The 21,607-nt window shown below is 43.0% G+C and overlaps 2 protein-coding genes across 5 annotated transcripts in view; one reads left to right on the top strand and one right to left on the bottom strand.

The window, feature by feature from the left end:
- CNTN4 (contactin 4) overlaps positions 1-15,955 on the top strand; it is a 565,520-nt gene extending 549,565 nt beyond the window's left edge. For 3 of the 4 annotated variants that reach the window (XM_019536614.1, XM_019536612.1, XM_019536611.1), the window contains exons 16-24: positions 1,355-1,513; positions 2,886-3,035; positions 4,049-4,119; positions 6,320-6,554; positions 7,035-7,150; positions 8,530-8,716; positions 9,207-9,319; positions 12,769-12,937; positions 14,046-15,955. In XM_019536614.1, coding sequence (XP_019392159.1) covers positions 1,355-1,513; positions 2,886-3,035; positions 4,049-4,119; positions 6,320-6,554; positions 7,035-7,150; positions 8,530-8,716; positions 9,207-9,319; positions 12,769-12,937; positions 14,046-14,146 — 1,301 coding nt within the window. In that variant the 3' untranslated portion in view covers positions 14,147-15,955. The remainder of the gene's footprint in view (positions 1-1,354; positions 1,514-2,885; positions 3,036-4,048; positions 4,120-6,319; positions 6,555-7,034; positions 7,151-8,529; positions 8,717-9,206; positions 9,320-12,768; positions 12,938-14,045) is intronic. The other variant, XM_019536613.1, reaches the window with a different exon arrangement.
- Positions 15,956-19,549: 3,594 nt separating this feature from the next.
- Positions 19,550-21,607, bottom strand: part of IL5RA (interleukin 5 receptor subunit alpha) — a 22,943-nt gene continuing 20,885 nt past the window's right edge. The window contains exon 11 of the mRNA XM_019537102.1: positions 19,550-20,817. Within this exon, the coding sequence (XP_019392647.1) occupies positions 20,704-20,817 (114 nt within the window). The 3' untranslated portion in view covers positions 19,550-20,703. The remainder of the gene's footprint in view (positions 20,818-21,607) is intronic.

Genomic DNA, 21,607 nt, shown 5'->3' with positions numbered 1-21,607 from the left:
GAATTGAACAAGCTAACTGTTTAATAAGGTTGTGTTATGTGATCATTTTCCCCCTGGCGTTTTCCCCTGATAAATTAGATGTGACTAGACCTGACAGAGCTCCCATTTAAACTCAGGATATTGGAAGGTTTTAGGATGCTAATGATACATGAAAATCTACAGCTCCCCGGAGGGCTAAGGGTGGCAAAGTGAATTCTGAAGGGCAGGGAAGGGGTAGTCCTTCCTCTTCTTTCCACATGCCTCTACCAGTGATAGCTATGGCCACATAAGTATGATAAGGGGCAGAGAGAAATATATCCGCTAAGTGATATAGAGCTTTATAAATCAAAGCCAGTTCTTTAAATCCAGGTTCCTATAGCCATCCGGTGGAAAATACCAGTGCTGTGTGCCCCATGCAGGATACTGCACTTATGATAACCAAGCTGCCTCATCCTTGGGTCTCTGAATGGATTACACCTTGCGGTTCTTCTGGTTTTGTAATGCATCTGAAATAAATGATCTCATTTCCCCTTACTAAGTACATAAGTCCATCTAATAAGGCGAGTATTGAGGGGAATGTGATGAGACCTCTAAGTTGCACGCTTATATAAGAAACAATGGGCACGTCTACACGGGGCTTTTACTATGGAGCCGACTAATCAGCTCCACAGTGAAATACCACTGTCTGCATGTGTGATGCTATTAGGCCAGAGTAAACTAATTAACATCTCCATAGGATAATACTGCTAGACACAAGTACTATGCTAGGGCAGAGTTATTTACTCTTCTGCAGTGCATGTGTAGGTGCTGATAGGGCTGACTGCGGCACGAGGGTGCTACGGTGCAGGGGCTGCTTGCCTCCCGGCTAGCCCCACACTGAAACACCAGCGTGCCCCAGCCAGCCCCTCTGCTTCATGTTGAGCTGGGTTGGAGCAGCCCTGGGCTGGCAAGCTGACCCTCTGCCAGCTGAGGCTGCTCCGCCCCAGCTCAACTTGTGGCAGTCCCAGGTACATGTGTAAATGTTGCTCCTGTGAGCAATAAACTACAGCACAAACTGCATCGGAGTTTATTGCTCTGCCTTAACTGCACATGTAGATGTGCCCAGTGGAAACATAGTTGGGCTTGGGAACATTGGGATCCTGCCACTGTCTTTAATAGACTGATTGAAGCCTGCAATCTATGCAGTATCATCCATTTTTCACAAACATACCTATCTCACCCAGTCAGTAAAATGTCACTAAATTGCAGTTCTGGCTGATTTTTTTTTCTCCCTATCCCTAGATCCCAAGTGAAGCGGAGGACATTTCTTTCCTAATATATGCAATATTACGTGATGATGTGTGTTTGAACTGTATGTATATCTATTTTCCTATAGGTCCACCAGGCCCTCCTGGAGCTGTGACAATAGATGAAATCACTGACACCACAGCTCAATTGTCCTGGAGGCCAGGAGCAGATAATCACAGCCCCATTACTATGTACGTCATTCAAGCAAGAACCCCGTTTTCTGTGGGGTGGCAGGCAGTGAACACAGGTAAATGCAGCACTCAGTAGCAATGGAAATAGGTTATGCTATGAAAGTAGCCTTTTGCCATAAAGCCTGATCAGTCAGTAGAAGTGTAAAGTATGGCTGAAGTTAACTATGCAGCCAGAAGCCAAGGGGTCACTTTAGTGGCCCCAGTAAACATATACAGTTCTTCTAAACTTATTTCAAGATTTGCCGAGCAAAAGAATTCAAGTGCTGTCAGTGGTATAACTCAGTTTTTCTCATGAATTTTTATGTTCTGTATTTTTACAAGAAGAATTTTGTCTCTCCTTTCGGTTATTACTTGCTGCTACATTGGGGATGTACAACAATATTCTGCAAAGGCATGCTTCAGATGATGGGCAGTATTATCTAACACGCCTTCTCTTTAGCTGGAATTGTTTTCCCAGCAGAGGAAATGCAAATACCACTGTATAATTGTTCATGCTTTCAGATGTTAATTTGATTCTGCTAACTATTGAGTGAGGCACAGTTTATAAACCAGAAAGTATCTTGAATTTCAAATGATACAATATGTGGATAAAGCCTTTGCTATATACTTAAGTTACTTCTTTAAGCACTTTGGTATAGTGAAACTGATATAGTTCACACTGCCCCTAGTGTTGATGCACTAACACCAGTATAGATGTGCCTTTAATGGTACAGCTATTCCAACATGGGAAGGTAAATGTGCCATACTAGTATAAGGTATCTTCATACCAATATAATAGCATCCTTCTTTTGCACCAATACACCTATATCTATATGAGTACAAATAAATCATGGAGGTAGCCAAACTAGTTATATAATAGTGTCTAGTTCTTCATTCTTCTTCATTTGAGTCCAGAAAGTCCTTTACAAGATGGGACAGGATCACAATAGCCACTGAGAGACAGGATCACTACTGCTGGGGAGGACGAGGTGGGGGACCTGACATTCAAACCTCATCTAGCATGCTAGCGGCCAAGCCACGAACAGAGCCCATGTCCCCGGAGTCCCAGGCCGGTGCTCCGTGCTTTGTATAGCACTATAGAAAATGTGCAATTCATTATGTTTGAAAGAGGCGTGAGCAGGATGCAAGCAGGGAGGATGTAAAGTTTTGTTCTGTTTCATTTTGTTTTAACTGTAGCTTTCCTTGCTGTAGGCACATTACTTGTGTGCACCCTTTCTCACTTTCCCAAGAGCTGACAAAATCTACAAATAAGAAAGGAAGTGGATGGCTCAGTTATGCTGTTCTCACTCACTGCATTCAAGCTAATCCCCCTTGTTTTAAAGGCTTTGAGATGCAGCTTTTTGCTCAAGTGATCACTGCTGTTAAAGGCCTGAATCTAATCGTTGCTAATGGCTAAAACCCCTCTCCTGACCTGTGGGCATCTTTTAGTTCCAGAAATCATTGATGGGCGAACCTTCACCGCAACGGTGGTGGGCTTAAACCCTTGGGTTGAGTATGAATTCAGAGTGGTGGCAGCCAATCTTATTGGGATCGGGGAACCAAGCAGACCATCAGAGAAAAGAAGAACAGAAGAGGCTCGTAAGTAGCTGTGGGGAAACCCCTGAAAGTCTTGACAAAATAGTACTTTTTCAGAAGCCTTAAACTCTCTAGGATGAGGCTGAGACATCCTTAATTTTCCTTCTGTCCCTGGCATGGCATTCACAAGCTGCACGCATAAATAGAAACGATAGCACTAATAAAACAAATGAGAAATGAGAGGGGATTTGTTTATCAGACTTTACAAGTGAAGGATGATTAGACAGACTTCCCCGTTCTCATGTCCTGCATAGCCTTTATAGCGGGGCATTTAAAGTCAGGGCTCAGTTGAGCTTCCACTAAGGAGATGGTACAATGGATCAGAGATGTGGATCGGGATAGTAGTTCCTGCGCTGTCTCTGTGTAGGGGGGTTGGACTAGGTGGCCTTTGAGATCTCTTCCAAACCCTATAATTTTGTGATTCGACCGCAACTCTCAGGAGTGTCGGGTATGCTTTGTTTATATAAGCCTAAAGACGAGAGAAGCTATTCTGATTTATTGTTATAATCAGCTATCATCAGAGAGCAGCTTTCGCACTCCCTTGCTCCTGGTCTGTTTTATGGCTTTCAGCAAAATGTAGATGGCTGGGGATCTGGGCTGGGATCTCAAGCAGTGAGGGCTGTGGTTGCACCCTTGGTCTGTCCCTACCCTCCAGCACCAGTGCAGCACCTCTCTTACACCAAGACTTGTGAGGGGGGCTTTGAAGACAGCTCTGTGGATCCCTAAAATCCCTGCATTTTTGACAGCCTCTTACAGCTTCTTTTGTCCTTTGATCCAAGCATAAAGTGGTCAGAGCAGGTGGGCAGGATCCTCATCCAGATACTTATTGCTTTAGCTACATGTTAAATCTTATAGTTCTTGCTTCGTCTTGATTCACACAAAAATGACTGTGAGATTTGGCCCTAAATGAGATTTGCTCTGGTTTTGAAAGTGAATCAAATGGGTTCTTTGAACTGCAGAATAATCATGTGTTTCCAGTAATAACCTACTCTCGCTTTTTTTTTTTCCTCCTGCAGTTCCTGAAGTCACCCCAGCTAATGTCAGTGGAGGTGGAGGGAGCAAGTCAGAGCTGGTCATTACATGGGAGGTAAATGAGGCTTAAATATTCATCTGTGTTACAGTACACAGCCACTTACCTGGTTCTGATCGACACTGGTTTTATCCCAGTGTATTTTCACAGTCTCTGGTGGAGTTACTCTTGACTTTTATCTCTCTATAAAAGAACAATACTCAGTCATCCAGTTTAGCCAGATAAATACAGTCCCTTCTTTCAGGACTCCTCCCAGACCCAATGGAGACCCATTTGTGCAAGGGATGGAGCTGCCAGTGAATGAGCTAGGTAGGGCGTGTGAGCTCAGCTCTGCACATAAGAGTAGAGGTGGCAAGCCGTGCTTGGGCTGGAAGAGGGGAGTGGGTTTGGGGAACGGATCCTCCCAGTTAAGGACCTGTAAGGCCTGCACAGCCGGACTCCTGCTCCTCAGTACATCTCCTATTCAGGTGAGCCTGGTGTAAAAATTATCTTGCTGGGAGGCGCCAACTTACTCTGGAGCTGTGCACCATTGTTACAAGGACTTCAGCCCTTGCGCTTTAGGCTTCACCTCTACAAACCCTTGGCTACCCAAACTGCCAATGGCAGACAATAGCTGGCACTGCCAACCTGCTAGAGTACGGACCTAGGCACTGAGGGCCTTCTAGCGCAGCTTCACTCAGCCACTTGCCATAGGGCCCAAGGCGTACGCTGAGAAAGCACCGCCGTCGGAAGGGATCGTGTCAGCCATAAAGGTTCAGGAGGGTCTACATGTGCTTTCTGCTGGGTACTGGGTGGTGGCAGAAGCCTTACTCTGCTCAGCAGAGGCAAAGTAACTCTGCTGGCAGCTGAGAGGGTCCTGCCACCGCAGAAGAACTTGGGCTATGAACAACACACCAAGGTTTTCTGACAAAACTGGAGAAATGTTGGCAAAACTCTATAGTGTAGACTAAGCATTAGCTTTGAGAAATAACAGCAAGCGATTTGGAGGTATATAATGGTGCAGCCCACCAAGTGCTTAACGCAAGCTTTATTTCAGTCGGTCACAAAGGCAGCAGAAGATGATAACACAGATGAAAAATGCTTAATAGTCTTGAAGGCTGAGTGTTGGCCACTTCGTTGGCACTTACTTTCATATGGCGGGGAAGGTATTTGAGGTTCAAGCCTTTTCCTTGTCGTTAGCTCCATGAGATTTCATGCAGCCCACATTTAGTACTACTTCTGAGCACCCTGACAGACGTGAGTATTTTTTAAGGTCATTAGAAACCTTGCTACACAGCTCGGCATGTGGAGTTTCACCCTCCCTTGGATTAATTAGTTCCACCGCGTCTCTTACAGATTCTCAAAGACATTTTAAAAATGTGTCTTAGAGAAATGTCAGGAACGTCAGGCATGACTTTGAACCTTTTGAATCATTTGCAAGAACCTTAATTTAGGTTCCTCCAAAACGATCAAAATTGTAATATTTTTCTAGAATTATTTTTAAATCCATCAATGATTGAGTAGAAAGCACTCACAGAAAGTCATTTTTCTTTGGCCCCAATTTACACATTGGACATGCTTAAGTCCCATTTACTTTGGTGGGATTTAAGCACGTAATTAAGTGCTGTCCTGCATCAGGTTACTGAATTGGGGCATTTATTTCTCATACTCCTTTTCCAATTAAAATATAAGACTAGGTAATTGCGGCCTGAACAAAAGTGACCTGAAGGTGACACCACTTCTCCTAGACATGACATATCATTTTCCTGCCATTCTCCATCGTATTTATGACAAGTCACTCACTGGCATCTCACATTTTTTAATATGGCTCACGTTTTACAAGATCTGAATGCTAAATACATGTGGTTTTTGTCAGCTTGTATAAGCAACGGAGCGACCTGTTGATACAGCTGTGCAGGCAAGGTTGGGAGTTGCCCTGCAGATCTCATTTACTTGGGATATGCAAAAGTGATAGGTGCTGTAGAAAAGTCTAATGTGGGTAGACAGTTGTGTGTCAAGCAAAAACGTGGCTCAGAATATTTTATACAGGGACTGGCATAGGACTAAAGAGAACGAGGAGCTGCTTTGCATATCTTAAGTCAGTAGACGCTCTGGCTAATTATTAGCTGTTTGTGCTGAACTACCGTTGTTTTCTGTTTTGGATATGCCTTTTAAGATGGAGGTGGTTTCAAGACAACAGTCAAGCAATGGAAAGCATGCAGGAAATCAGTCTGTGCTATAGCTGCGACTGCTGATTTTGCTGTGATCTGCCTTACAGACAGTGCCTGAAGAACTCCAGAACGGAGGTGGCTTTGGGTATGTGGTGGCCTTCAGACCGTTTGGCACAGTGAGCTGGATGCAGACTGTCGTAGCTTCTCCTGATGCCTCTAGATACGTGTTTCGAAATGAGAGCTTGCCCCCGTTCTCTCGCTATGAGGTGAAAGTGGGAGTGTACAACAATAAAGGAGAAGGCTCTTTCAGTCCCGTCACGGTTGTATATTCTGCCGAAGAAGGTACAGCATTTTCTTCCTTTGCACTGTCCTGAACTGTGATTTGTGAGACTTGCTAACTGTTTTTGAAAGGGTTTAGTATCCACTTTGACACATCCTTTGGTATTTAATCCTTGCTGTGATTCATAATAAATGGCAAGTCACGACTAATTCTTTTGATAGTCATTAGCATTAATCATAATGAAATCTTTTGATATTAATGGGGATGTAATATGCAATCTCAAAATAATTCAGCTGAGATTTAGTATGAATTAATGTCCACTGATTAGAAAATGTTCCCCCTTGTCCCAATTACAATACACGGTGCCCTAGGTAAGTTTAGCAATGACAGCTTATTATTTCTTACATGGTGAGATGAAGTCTTACACAGGGCTGGAAACAAAAATTTTGGTGGCGTGACTCTATCCTCTTGTGAGGGAGAAACCTGAAGCTGGCAACTCAGCTGAGCACAGAGCTAACCTTTTTCCCCATTTGTGCATTTAGAGCCCAGCAGAGCGCCGACCAGTGTCTTTGCCAGAAGTCTCTCTGCTTCAGACATTGAAGTTTCTTGGGCTCCTCCACATGACAATCAGAGTAAAGGAAGGATCCAGGGTTATGAGGTATGAAATGCAGCTCCAGGCTGGAATAGGTCCAGCGCTGATCATCGATGATGTCTATTAATGGGGAGTTCTCTAAACAAGACCTGTCACGCTGCCTTTGCAGCGTAACGATGAACCAACTCAGTTCTTGCTTTCTGATTGTTTGGGATTCTGGTGTTAAGGTACCAGGTTAGACTGCAGTCCTCCAAGAAGGAGCCTGCCCTCCCTGAAGACCTGTGGAGAGCACGAGATCCTGCAGTCAGGGTCGTTAAGTGAAAAACCGAGGTCTCTACATTGTTTTGTTTTCTCCTGTTGCAGCAATCAGAAAATACTGACCTCTGAGTTTAGGGACAGAAGTCAGCATTTCTCATTATTGTGGTCTTTTCTAAAATGGAAGGAAAAAGCACGATTTACAGAGATGAGCCAGAGCATTGTCCTAATGAGGTTTTCACTTCCAGGATGGTGAATGGCCCCTTTCCGTTTGACAGTAATTAAGGTCACGTTAACCAGACAGATAAACTTTACATTATTAACCTCAGGATTTCACTAACTGCAGTACCAGGGCGATAAAGAATCAAGACATGGATAGGCTCAATTATATTAAGTAGGTAAATATTCCCAAGTGATTAGCCACTATTTGAGCTCTTGTGCTTGTTTTTGTTAGAAGAATTTGATAATAAAATCAGCTGTTTCTTTGATGCACGTGTGTTTATTTCCAAAGAATGAGCACGGACTCATTTCTCTGAACATAGCGGGACTCAAACAATAGGAGGCAATATTTTTACCCACACTTCTAAGCCCCAGTCCTTCTGGCACGCTACCCAAAAAAGCACTCTCAGCTTTTTCTCAGGGTCACGCTACAAGCCGTTCTCTAGCTGCGATGCTTCTGTCGTCTCTTTGTTCCTCTGGAGTTTTCCCTATGTGTTTGTACACACACATACACACACATGTGCACGCGCGCACACACACAGCCCCGTCCAGAACCAGACCCAGTGCTCAGCTTCTAATGAAATCACTCACATAGCTTCAGTGTCCAAACTGTCGATCGTGTGGCTGTGTAATAAGCAGTTGCTCCTATCGTTTTAAGCCGTCCTGTTCCACGACAAATTGCCTCGTCTGTTTACCCTGAATTTAGGGCAGCCGTTGCACCTGCTAGCTTTAATAAGGTTAACAAAATGTAGCGAAGGAGAAAGTGGCAAGGCTTAGGCTTTGTCTGTGTGGCGGTCATTGCGGCTCACTAAGCAGATGTACTCCTGCGAAGATGAGTAACTGTGGGTGACGCTGAAATAATTCACCTGAGTATTGCATTTACTGCAGTACCGTGGCCATCAGGAATTAAGACCTAGACAGGTTTTGTTATGTTGTACTTAGGAGACAAGTATACCTGTTCTGTTTTTCAGGTTCGATACTGGAAGCATGAGGAGAAGGAAGAAAATGCTAAAAAAGTCAGAACTATTGGTAATTGGACCTCTACAAAAATTGCTAACTTGAGAGGCAGTGCATTGTATCATTTAGCTGTGAAGGCGTATAACACTGCAGGGACAGGCCCGTCCAGTGCCACAGTCAACGTCACGACCAGAAAGCCCCGTGAGTACCTCTTGGGACAGAGTGCAGTCTGAGGCTGGTAGACCAGCAAGTAATTCCCTTTTGAGATTTTCAAAGTCAAAGGTGCCTTGACGGTTTTCTTTGGCTGTGTTCCTCCTGCAGAAATTTGCGGGAGATGAGTCGGCGGAGGGGGAAGGGGATGGAAAACTTGCTTTGTTTTGCTTGTTGTGTGTCTCTTCAAGCAAACGGCATGCAAAACTGCAAGGCATTGCCATGCAGATGCAGGGAAGTTAAATGTTGATCTGGTCTTCTGGTCACGAGCACGTCAAGCGAGCAACTGGATCTGTTTTCATTCGGGGCGCTGTGTTGTGTCAGACGTCTGCTGCCCTTGAAGATGCAGCTCAGTGCAACAGCTTGTTAACTTGCACGGGCTTCTGTGCACGCTCAGCTATGGGAGTGGAGGCCATGTAAGCACTAGGATGGATTAAGCCAAAAACCGTATTAACGTAATACCTTGTATGCTTTAATATAGCCCCAAGTCAACCTCCTGGAAATATCATATGGAATTCATCTGACTCCAAAATTATACTGACCTGGGATCAAGTAAAAGCACTGGATAATGAATCTGAAGTGAGAGGATACAAAGTGAGTCATTTCTTAGTGTGGACATCTAAGAACGGTTATTTATATTATCTGCCCCTTGATGCCTGTAGTGTGTGGCTCTCATTGGTATGATACATCTGCCCGTGTATTTACACGATGAATTTTGGGATAAGTATATAAGTGAGTCAGGTTGATTTTTGTGTTTGTTACAAAGGGAAGTATGGTGGCTATCGTATTGTTTATACCAGGGGATTTCAACCTGTGGTCTGCGGACCCTTGGGGATCCACAGACAATGTCTGAGGGGTCCACAAAAGATGACTATGATCAATCAAAAGTAAGTGAATACCCACACTTACAATTCATAGGGGTCTCACCTCCTTAAAAAAAAAATTAGGGGTCTGCAAATGAAAAAAAGTTGAAAACCACTGGTTCATAGAGTTGTCTGGTGCTAAGCAATAATCACTCTATGTCTTACTACACAGCCTATTATAGCTTCTGAAATGAATACAACATCAGCTTGCCTTGGGGAGTTCCCAGGAGGACTATTATGGGTTAAAGTAGCTAACTGTGAGGCCTAGTAATAGGTCAGTTCAATCCCAGAGATACCCACCATAGCCAGGGAAGATTTAGACTCCAAAGCACTTAAACAAAGGCTATGAAAAATCCTTGCATTTTTTTTTGTACATCACTGGCCTGTTCTGCCGTGCAGGGGTTATGAGCAGCTTGTAGCACGGATTGCTCCTGCCCTTGCTGGAAACCTGCCTGTGGCTGAAATAGGCTCAGTCATTTCATATAAGTATGCAAATGTTATTTGTAAAAACAAAGCCAAGAGAAAAGGAGTGAAGTCCTCATTAGTAGCAATTTGGGTAGGAAATTCTTGAGAGAAAAATCTTGGGCAGAATTCAGCCCTGGAGTTTGTCATCTTAAACTAAAGCTTAATTTAGTCCCGTGAAAATGGAGATGGCAACTGCCAGAGTTACACTGAGTGTTGGGCTTTGCAAAGTAGCTTGAAATCATCGAGAAACTCACTGAGCTTAAGACTGTATTCAGAACATGAAGCTCAAACCAGGCTCATTTACATTCATGAACCTAAACCAAATACCATGCATGCAAATTGAGGAAGTACGGGTTGGATGAACGGGCTGTGAGGTAGAGAGAAAACTGACTGGATCGTCAGGCTCAGAGGGAGTCAATCAATACCCACACTTACAATGTCTAACTGGCAGCTGGTATCTGGTGGAGTGCTCCAGGGGTCAGTCCCAGGGCTGGATCTCCTCAACATCTTCTTTAGTGACCTGAAAGCTGGCACAGAGCGCACCCGCAGCAAGTTCACAGATGACACCAAGCTGTAGGGGTGCGGGTGATAGATATGCTGGACAGTAGAGTTAGGATTCAGAGAGACCTAGACAAATCTGAGGCTTGGACCAAAAGAAATTTCCTGAGGTTCAACAAGGACAAGTGCAAAGTCCTGCACTTAGGACAGAACAAACCCATGCACCGGTGCAGGCCGGGGGTGACTGGCTGGGCAGCAGCTCTGCAGAAAAGGAGCTGGGGGTGACAGTGGACAATAAGTTGAATATGAGCCAGCCGTGTGCCCTTGTTGCCCGAAAGGCTAATGGCATCCTGGGCTGCATTGGCAGGAGTGTTACCAGCAGGTCAAGTGAAGTGATTCTTCCCCTCTATTCTGCACTGGTGAGGCCACATCTGGAGTCCTGTGTCCAGTTTTGGGCCCCCCACTACAGAAAGGATGTAGGCAAATTGGAGAGAGTCCAGCGGAGGGCAGTGAAAGTGGCTAGGAGCTGGGGCACGTGCCTTCTGAGGAGAGGGTGAGGGACTGGGCTTATTTGGTCTGCAGAAGAGAAGACTGAGAGGGGATTTAATAGCTGCCTTCAAGTCCCTGCAGGGGGGCTGCAGAGAGGATGGAGCTGGGCTGTTTTCAGCGGTGGCAGACAACAGAACAAGGAGCAATGGGCTCAAGTTGGAGCAAGGGAAGTTTAGGTTACATATTAGGAGAAACTTTCTCACTAGGAGGGTAATAAAGCACTGGAACAGGTTACCCAGAGAAGAGGTAGACTCTCCACCCTTGGAGATTTTTAAGACGAAGTTTTGGCTGGGATGATATAGTTGGGGATGACCCTGCTTTGAGCAGGGGGTTGGGAGGCCTCCTGACGTCTGTTTTCTATGATTCTGTGATCTCTGAGGAAACGCGAATCACTGTTGTATGGATTTCCTCACAGTTGCCATCCCATCAACAGTTTTGGTCATATTTTCACAAATATTCAAACCCAAAGTCCAATGGTAGAAAAAATGCTTTCATAACTCTTGTGAAAACAGACCTCATAGCAGGCTCTCTGAAGTTTCTCTTTTTATTTAGTATTCCAGTTGCTCAACAACATGACAATACTGGTAGCAGAGAATAAAAGCGTCTTTTAAAAAATATATATTATATCTGATGTCTTGATTTATATCCTAAATTAGTTGCATTTCCAGATCTTAGGGAAAAAAACAGAAGGTAAATCAAAGAAGCAATTTATTCCAGGGACCTGGTTGTGACACTGCATTGAATACACCAAACTAGTTTTTTTTCAAGAACAGCAATATGAAGTTTTGACATTTCTAAATAAGCCTCAGGATTTATTTTAGCTTGATCATTAGTATGGAGTAAGGTGACACTGAATTTGATGTCTCAGGTGGCTAAAATTGAGGAACGATGCTTATGAAGCTTTCCAATTTAAGGAGAATAACATTCAGCGTCTTGCATTAAGAGGATATGAATTAAGGTGGCTTCATGCTATATGAGGGGGAAATTCAAAATGGAAAGTCCTTGCAGTGAAACTAATTGATTCTGAATAGGGGATATATGTACCTAGGTAGCATTTGGTATAGAAGGGTTATCTACGGTCAGAAGCCAGAGCAGAATCACTGTATTTTTTGCCTTTTGCAATAGAAGCCGTCTCCCTTCTGCCACCCCCCTCCCCCAATATCCCGGTGAATAAAGAGCACAACAATGCCTGTTCTGATGACTGACCCATAAATTAGATTGCATTTTTGAAGTACGCCGGCCTAGCTAGAGCTGGCTGCAAGAGAAAGCTGCTGAAATTGCTCCCAGCTGATGGGAAAACGAAGTTTAATCAAGCGGAGAGGCAGAGGTGCTCTGCTGATTACAAAGGCCGCTGCTGGGTGGCATGCAGCTTTCCGACGCGGCTGCACGTCAGAGTACCGACAAGCGCAGCCTTCTTCCGAAAGCTTCCCCCGCGGGCAGCCGGCACTGCCTCCCGGCATCGCAAAGGGAAGTGTTTACCACGGTAGCTGCCCGGTGGCCACGCACATCAGGGTCAGAGCCGTGTTTCTGTGGGATATTGCACATCTGATGCGATTCGAGACTATTCAGTAGAACCCAAGGGAAAAGGAAATAAACCGGAACGGTAAATCTTCCGTCTGTTGGGGAGATCACCGTTTTAATTGTTTCCGCTTCCCCCGCGTGCTGCAGGTTTTATACAGATGGAACAGACAAAGCAGTACGTCTGTAATAGAAACGAATAAAACATCTGTGGAGCTTTCCTTGCCTTTCGATGAAGATTACATCATAGAAATAAAGCCATTTAGTGACGGAGGGGATGGCAGGAGCAGTGAACAAATCCGAATTCCAAAGATAACAAGTAAGGACGTTGTCCGGTTTTGTGCTTGGGCCCGTGGTTTTGTTGGGGGGGGTTGAGACCATGAAGTGCAGTGCACAGTATATTGAGCGATGTTTCTGCTGGCTTCCTGTTTCTGGCACACTCAATAGCACGCTTTGCATGAACAAAATGGCAATTTGCAACCATGAAGGACAGTTTTATACACGCAAACTGAAGCAGTCAAGCAAAATAGAGGCAGGCGACTGATGCAACCAGCACGGTCTCTGCAGAGTGGCAATAAACCAGAGAGGAGCCTAAGTGCCAGGGTTCAGGTTCAGTGCTGAGCTTTCCCACATTTTGTGGGCATTCACCTCCAGGGGTTTGGTGTCACCGTCTCGCAGAAATAAACTACATTCAACAGTAAAATCAGCGTTTAGAGTTTCAAGGCTCTCCCTCCCCACCCCCCAACCCCTCTTCCCGTCCTTCTCTGGACTTCCTCGGTGTTATTACCGGCCGTGAAAGCCTCTTCGGTAGAAATCTATTAAATATATTGTTCCACCGCACTTCACGGCATGGAAGTGTAAAATGTGGTGTATAGAGCTTATTGCTGTATAGGGCTACACTTAAATACAGGTATTTGCGTAGAGAAGTGAGGTTTAATATCAATGCCGAGGATCAAATTTTCCTTTTCAATAGAGGAACAAATATCATATTACCTGGAAGGAAACCTGAGCTGGCTGAAGTTCTTTCAGGCACAATGCCCGATCAAAACCTCCTTAAACTTTTAGTTGTGGACTGTTTAATCCTACTAGAATTACTACTCTTGGGCATTCAGCGTGGTTAGCCACAGTGGGTACGTTTCTTTAGGAAGTTTGAGCGGCCAAACTTTCACGCTATCTCATCATAGGGTTAGCGTAGTAAAATTCCCAGTCTCACTTCATGCACTGACCCAGCTTTGAGGAAATAGCTAACATCTCGGGTCCTTACCCAAAATGAGGTTGCGCTCTATCTTTGGAGCTCATCACCTGTTTGTTCCCCATGCTGCTGTGGCCTGCATGTGACGTCATCATTGTCCTTAAACAGAATGCCACTTTTCGTGCCGGTGGGACGAATCTTGCTGTCCTTACTGTTTCTTTTCTTCTTTTCTCAGATGCATATGCTAGAGGATCTGGGTCTTCAACTTCAAACGCTTGTACGTTGTCAGCCATCAGCACAATAATGATATCCCTCACAGCTAGATCAAGTTTATGACAAAAATTACATGAAGGACTTCTTGTTTATAATATAAGCAACATTTAGCTAGTTGTTTTGAAGACACCCAGTACTAAGTAATATTGTGGTTCAAGTACATCTTACTACTGGAAAAAATGTTTTATGCTTCTTTAGGAATGGCATTATACAGTACTTCCTCAAAGCAAATATAGCTTTGTCTGAAGTTTCCTTGGAAACTCTGCAATGCACTGAAGACATCTGTAATATGATGTTACCAAAGCAGTTTACATATGTCCTTATATGCATATTTTTTATTATATATTTAGTGTTTTATAGAATTTTTTAAAGTTAACATATGATGTAGATATTAATTTTTCCTCTGCTATAAAATGCTATGGACGACATGATCATAAAAATATTGTTTGGAATTTTTTCTTTTAGGATGGAGAGTCCAAAGTTGTTTGGAGTAAATTGGTTGCAAATTTATTGTACAGTTTTACAAGGGTGTACATTGGCAGAACTGTTTAGGACTTGGTTCTTAACTCCAGGCAGCTGTATTTAAATGGCCGTTACGATGATTCTTACGTTATATCAAGTGCTTTTAACATGCAAATTATTTTTTTCACTTTGGAACAGGTGACTAACCAAGGCAGATTTAGGTAACTGTCAAGAACAGCTAGGATCTTGAAAAATTAAATAGAATTTTGGTTGTTTGTGGACTATCATACATATAGCCAATAATTTAACAACACATAATGGGATTTCGTTTTCCTGTATTGAGGGAGGTTTGTCTTTATCATAAATAGCATTTAAATCAGATGTTAAAATTGTTGTTACTTTGCTGTAATCTCTTCCTCTAGTAGCATCAGTCTAGTTATTACAGCAGATGAAGGACAAGAATCTGACCCTAGCTAGCTTGGTGAAAATTGAGTGTAATTCCAGCTAAATTGGTGATGTTACTCTGGGCAGTTCACCAAGGAAATTATGACATAACTATGGCAACTCTAAAACGTAAAATGAATACCAGTTTTCTATGTTTCTTTTCCACGTACATTTGAAATGTGACTCATAATTCTTCATAATTCAGTTGCAGTCTTAAATTGGCTTACGTACTTGCACTTAGATCTAGGTGATTAACTGAATCTGAAAAATGTTTCTCATTGCTCATATAGCTTTCTCAAGTAGGATTTTTTTCATGTTAAGTTTCAAGTCTCTTTGGGTGTATGGTCCCACAATAGTTGTGTGCTATGAAGTTTCTGTTTCTTTAGAAACTCTCCATAAAAGTCCAAGGTCTTAAGAGAATCACACTGGGAAATGACAGCATCCACAGCAAAATAATTCTTCTTTAGAAAGGAAATGTTTATTACTATGGGGTTTTTTGTAAGTTCACACAGACGGCATAATGCTAGTAAAAAGGCTGGAATTTTCTATAAAACTTTTCAAGTTGAAATGCGCTGCAGTGGTTTATTATTATTATTTTTCCTGATAGCTTGAATTTGCCTGTAACTTGTCTTTTTTGCTTACAAAACAATACAAGTTAACTTTTAAACCTTCTCAATATATTTATTCAGTAACTCATAATCGGGATTCCACTTGTGTAAAAGTCAGGGGTGTTAACCAGAGAAATATTGTCAGTATTTCAAGCTGTGTTCCTTTCTTAGTTTGATATGGTTACTTCTATGTAAAAAACAAAAACAAAAAAACCACAAAAACCAGAAAATGAAACAAAAAAAAAAAGAAAGCCTATGTAGTTTTCTCCCCGGTGTAAATGATATTTATCAGTGATCTAGCAGATGTAATCTTTTTTTAAAGGTATTGGTAATAAATATTCTGTCATTTGTAAAGATACTTGTCTTTCAGGAGCATTTTTCCTATGTCCCTGATTATAGCTTGTGACAAACTTCGACAGGAGTGCTTACCTTCTTGGATTGTCACTGACTGGAAAATGCAAAGTGAGAAGGGCCTTTGCATTCCCACAGGCACTATGCGGAGGCAGAGAAATCAATTTACATGAAGTCTCTAGACAAATTCTGCTTCCTACAGTGACAAAAAGGTATCTGAGGACTGGATGAATTTTCGATGATTGAGTGCCCTTGCGTAGATAAGTGGCCCTTCAAAGCACATGTTGACTGCTGTGGTATATAGTAGAGTCTATCCTGATTAAGAATATCAGTGAGAAGCACATTTGGATATGGAAGGAAAAAGGAGGGGAAAAAAAGATGAAGCCACTCAAAAAGCCTCTTAAACCCTAGGAAAGGTCAAGGGGAAAATGCAAGCTACAGAACGTGAGCAGCAGGTTGCTCCGGTAGGAAGGAATTGCAGTCCGAGCACAGGTGTCCGAATTTCTGCTACAAGTTTGTAGGTAGGGCAAACACATTCTAGCAGTTGGGATTACCTTTCTTGTGGTCCTTTTGGAAAGATTTATACGCTACATCAGGATACGTCACCTTTACTAGATTCCTTTGACAGCATCCTCATCCAGTTCTCGTTATGTAGGGTTCCACTGGACTGTCACCTGGTATGATGCTATTGTGTCTTCCAATTTACATAGTGCCCTGGGTATCAATATTGTATTTATCACCATCTGTTGTTTCTGTACTGTCATTTATTTGGTGCTTTTGTGTGGCGAAGGGTTCTCTCTGATTCAGTTCTGTGGATGCCATCCATCATTTGGCATCTGGTTTTAGGTCAATGGTAAGTCAGAGACAGTATTCGAGCCATGAGTTGCCTATTTGGTTTTGCAGACTCGGTGCTCTTTTTGCTAGCATGGTTTCTGAAGCTGGATTTATGTTCTGCTCCAGATGTTGTACATGTTGTGGACTCCTGTTGCATTTACCCAGCAAGCATGCCTCTCAAAATAGAATGGGGGAGAAAAAAAGACGAGTCAGAGTTTGGAGTTACTTGGAGTTTAAAAAGAAGCTGCTTGTTTGGTCACTACAGAACAGACCAAATGAACTCTCCAGGCACATCAAAAGGCTCGCTCTCCAGATAAAGGTCTGAGCTTTCCATGTAGAGCTTCCCAGTTTTATGCCAGTTGCTTTACCATATGGCAGAGCTCTTCGTAAGAACTCCAGCTTTATAATGCTTTGCTTAAAGGCTCTTCTCTACTCAGCAGGTAGAAGTATTTGCAAAACCTCTCACCTTCATGTAATGGTGCCCCTATCAGAACTTGATGCTGCAGATGATTCATAGATGCTATGGTTTGAAGGGACCTCAATAAATCGAGTCCAACCCCCTGCCCTGGTTGGGGAGAGGGCATGCAGGGAGAAGAGGTAGTAATGCAGACACAGTTTGCAGATACCTGGTCTCCACCAGCTGGAAGTTGTGCCCATGCCACAGTTGGGGGCTTGTAGAAAGAGATGGCGGCTTGAGTGCAGCTGCCTAGCCCCAGCATGGGCATGGGAAAAGTATCCCACTGCTGCTCACGTGCCACTGAAGCCACCTGGCCCAGATCGGACCAGGATCAGGTTGTTCCAGCCCACAGCTTGTAAAGGGTTGCTGGCCATGCTGTATGCCACGTGGAGTCAGTGAAGAAATTTAAGTAATGGGATGACAATACGACCCTTCTTGAATAATGCTGTCGCTTTTACAGGTGCTAAGAACCTAGAGCATTTGTCCTGGTCTCGTGAAAATTAGCTATTTTCTCCTTGTCATGAAATATATGCAAGTGTTTGCGTAATTTCCTAGCGATGCACCCCACTTGTCAATAATACTAAAACTCCAAAGATTGTCTTTAATTTTTATTTGAGACATTTAATCAGAAACACAAATATTTGTTCAAACACAAAAGCTTAATATGCCTCTCTTTCATGTTTGATCACATTTTCTGGTGGTAGCACTAGTTTGACTGGTAAGTGCAGTTCCTAATCACTGAACTTACAGTACTGTAATGCAAAAGGGACTTAAATATACTACATAATCCCTGTGGTAGCCTTCTAGTACAGAGAGCTGAATAAATGAAAGAAAGATAGATTTAATATTCTCGTATATAAAGATATTTAAAGGCATGAAATACATGCATAGGAAATATGTTCACCTCTACTCTGTGTGAAGCTCTGTGAGGAAACACACTGATTCCAGCCTGCCATAGCCATGCTTCTCAAATCCATTGAAATAACCTACAGAAAAGGCATTTAGGGCACTAAGATACATGAATGGCTTCTATTAACTTCACTGGAGCTATGCCAATGTACACAGCTCAGGGACTGGCTCATCTATTATTTTTATTTTTTTATTTTTCATAATACCTTAGCATCTCTGAGACAGGCCAGGACTTCATCATTTCTAAGCACTGCTCAAATGGAAAACAATTTACAAGTCACTTGTTGGTCCGAATAAAGCTGATTACCACCCGCATGGGGCAGCCAGAGCACTGGCCCTGAACCACACAAGGAAAAACTCTGCAGACAAGTTGCAAAACCTGGTCACCAAAAGCAAAACAAGTTCCAAGACAAAGTTGCTTATGCAGTTTTCGAGGTCTACATTTGTTTTACAATGTGGATTTCACAAGGTAAGTAACAGATAACAAGGGAAGCAACGAGAACGTAAACTGAAAAAACAAACATTCATTCAAAGTGCGCTCTCCTGGGGGACTGAGAGCTGTGGATACGGCATATACTTTCTAGGACTGGGATGTCAAAGCATCTGAAGGGAGTTGGCATGTAAGTGGGAGTTGGCTGCACTCCTGTAGGCAAGCCCAGAAATCCCACTCAAGGGCAGTGACGTTTCGGGGAGGTTTTTCATTTACCCACTTACGCTTAGGGCCAAGGTTTCTAAGTGCCTTTTTTTTCCAGCCAAGTGCAGTGGAGTGAGTTCACAGTAGCACTTTTCTTTGTGCAGAGAGAGAAGCTGGTCCTATTCCGGTACAGGTGGGTGTGCTCCCAGAGGTTACAGGCACAATTGGCTAACCTAATGCAAATAAGCAAATGAAAACGGGGCTTGGGTTGAAAATGGGGTGACGGATCATCTTTGTGTTCCTTATGTCTGCTTTAGGTGACCTCTGCCTTCACAGTTATGGAGCCAGGAAAAGTGCCAATGTGCACAGACAGAATCCTTAAATCCTATTGGTCTAAACCTGGTTCTTTTCCTGAATGAGAAAAATGATCCCCAAACCAGCTCAGTGCAAAAGGGAATGAAAGAGAAGTGGTGTGAAATTCTGTCCCTATTTTCAGTCAATGAAAAAACTGTCGACTTCAGCAGAGCTAGGCATTCACCCTCACCCTGAGCTCCAGAACTGCACACAACAGCCCTGCAGTCTCTGCCAGGATGCCAAGATTCAGAGTTCATTTGACTTCACCCCCTTTCCTCACAGTTAACCCAAAGCAGTCACCCAGCCAACTGCTTAGAGGCCACCAGTGGGTACCTTTCAAAAGGTCCCTGCAACCCCAGAGGCATTTTTCCTTGTTAAGACCATGAAGTCTTTTTGCAAACCATGTACAAAGTACTTTTCTGGAGCCTTTAATTATAACAGCAAGAGTTTGTATACGCTGCAGCCTGCAAGCCTAGAGGCATTTTGCTTGTCAACACTATGAAGAATCCTACAGGAGGAAAGCAACGAACCTGCAATCAACTCCCAGGAGAGCCTGGAGAACCAAAAAGATTTCCCCATCTCTGCAATGCAAAGACTCCACTGTGAGCTGAAAAGAAATGAATGGACACCTGCGGAGATCCATTTATCTGGACGTCATGCAGCCCGGGATCGCTGTCTTTGCCAGCCTGCCAGGCCAGACTGGCATACAGTGTGAAGGCCCATTTTCTTCGGTGTCATGTAAATCTTTATGGGAAACCTCTGAGTTAGAAGGCTGCTTTGCAGCAGCCTCAGGATCATTCTGGGTTTTTAAGTCCTATTATTTTTTTGTGAGCAAGAAAACAAATTTGCATGGACAGTTGGGTAAACTGCATATGCAAATTGGGTAGTCTACCGTAGGAATCCAACCTTTTAACATGCAGCTGCAGCGTATACAAACTCTTGCTGTTATAATTAAAAGCACCAGAAAAGTACTTTGCATGTGGTTGAATTATATGTAGCTATGCAAAAAATGAAAGGGGGATAATGGAAGGAAGGACAAGATATTATGGGTAAGAAGATGCAGTGTTATCATTTCAGTTCCTTTTTGTATTTTGCAGGTGCTTTATGTGGGGGGTGGAAAAAGTTAATGTAAAAGGGGCTAGAAGGAAAGCAAAAAAAGCAAATCTAGCTATTCTTTCTAGAAAAATCCTTTCTCTGTATTTTTGAGTCTTAAGGGCCCTGCCCTATTCCGCTTACAAATGTGGTTTTCTATCAGTCTTATGCTCCCTCACAAAAATTAGTCCACACATTCAAAGTAGATTCACTTGGCCAATTTCAGCTCTCCTGGATACTTCCAGATACTCATGAGTCTTTGTCCAAATGCAAAGTCTGGACTTGAATCCCCCCGGATCCACAGACGTGTATGCATTAGTTTGTAATTATGCACCAGCTGTTTGGGAAGCAACTCATGGTTCCCAAGTCTGAAGCCTCGTTTATTGTGTGGCCTTTAGTTTCATCCAGCGCACATCATTGCAGTAACAGCCCTGCAGTAACTCCCCAGTCTCAGGTTTCTTAGTGGATGAATATTTCAGATGACAGAATCTTCAAGAACCTCACAATAAAGGTCTTCGTTGTAACTTCCAAGGTCGTCGATATAACTTCCGACTTCTGTTTCTGTTTCACTCGTATAGGTCCGTGCTCTCTGAAATAGAAATGCTGTGTTTAGCTACCAGACCTCTGGCTGACCTCCTCACTGTTGCTCCATGCTCATTAGCAAATGCAATACTTTACGCATAGCATTTCCAAACATCAGTTTTTGCTAGTTTTATGAAATGTAGCTTCTGAAACTGGTACATTCAGAAAGAACTTTGCATACAAACTCATCCAAATAACATGCATTTTTTTTCAGGATAAGAAGCACTTCTCAGTGAGGAATAGGTGGAAAAGTTTATTTTCCAGTTAACCTGGTTGCCAATTAACCTAATAAGTTAGGGCCTTATTTTGACTGACAGATGTGAATTTGATCACTGGTAGTTTGAGACCAATTGAGAAATGCCACAAATCCAGCTTTTCATAATATACCCTTAACTGGCAGAAGTAAAATACTAAAATTGTGGTTTTCTTCTAAGCAGTGACTGCTAAAAATGCCCCTATTTTACTTCACAGATACACCATGGGAATTTACAGTTATAACTAATTATGTTTGTGGCAAAATGAATATTTTACTATGTTTTGTTCTGTTCTGTTAGTACTGCAGTCAGTCGTGCTCAGAGGACGGACATGTGATTCATTAAACTAAGCAATAGTATGAGACAGTTTGAGTGATCTAGATTGAAATGCATCAGAAAAAGACTTCTTAAAACAGATTAAGCTATTAATTTGACCTCTGAACTGGGGTTGCACAGGGTAAATGTGGGTAGAATTTGGCTTGGTGACAATAGATTAGCCAAAAATGAAGCAGTTTGACTTCCATCATGATGCCAAGATGACGA

Source organism: Crocodylus porosus, unplaced genomic scaffold (genome assembly GCF_001723895.1).
Source record: "Crocodylus porosus isolate Cpor-Errol unplaced genomic scaffold, CroPor_comp1, whole genome shotgun sequence".
Taxonomy (NCBI): Eukaryota; Metazoa; Chordata; order Crocodylia; family Crocodylidae; genus Crocodylus; species Crocodylus porosus.
This window is presented reverse-complemented; position numbering and strand designations above follow the sequence as displayed.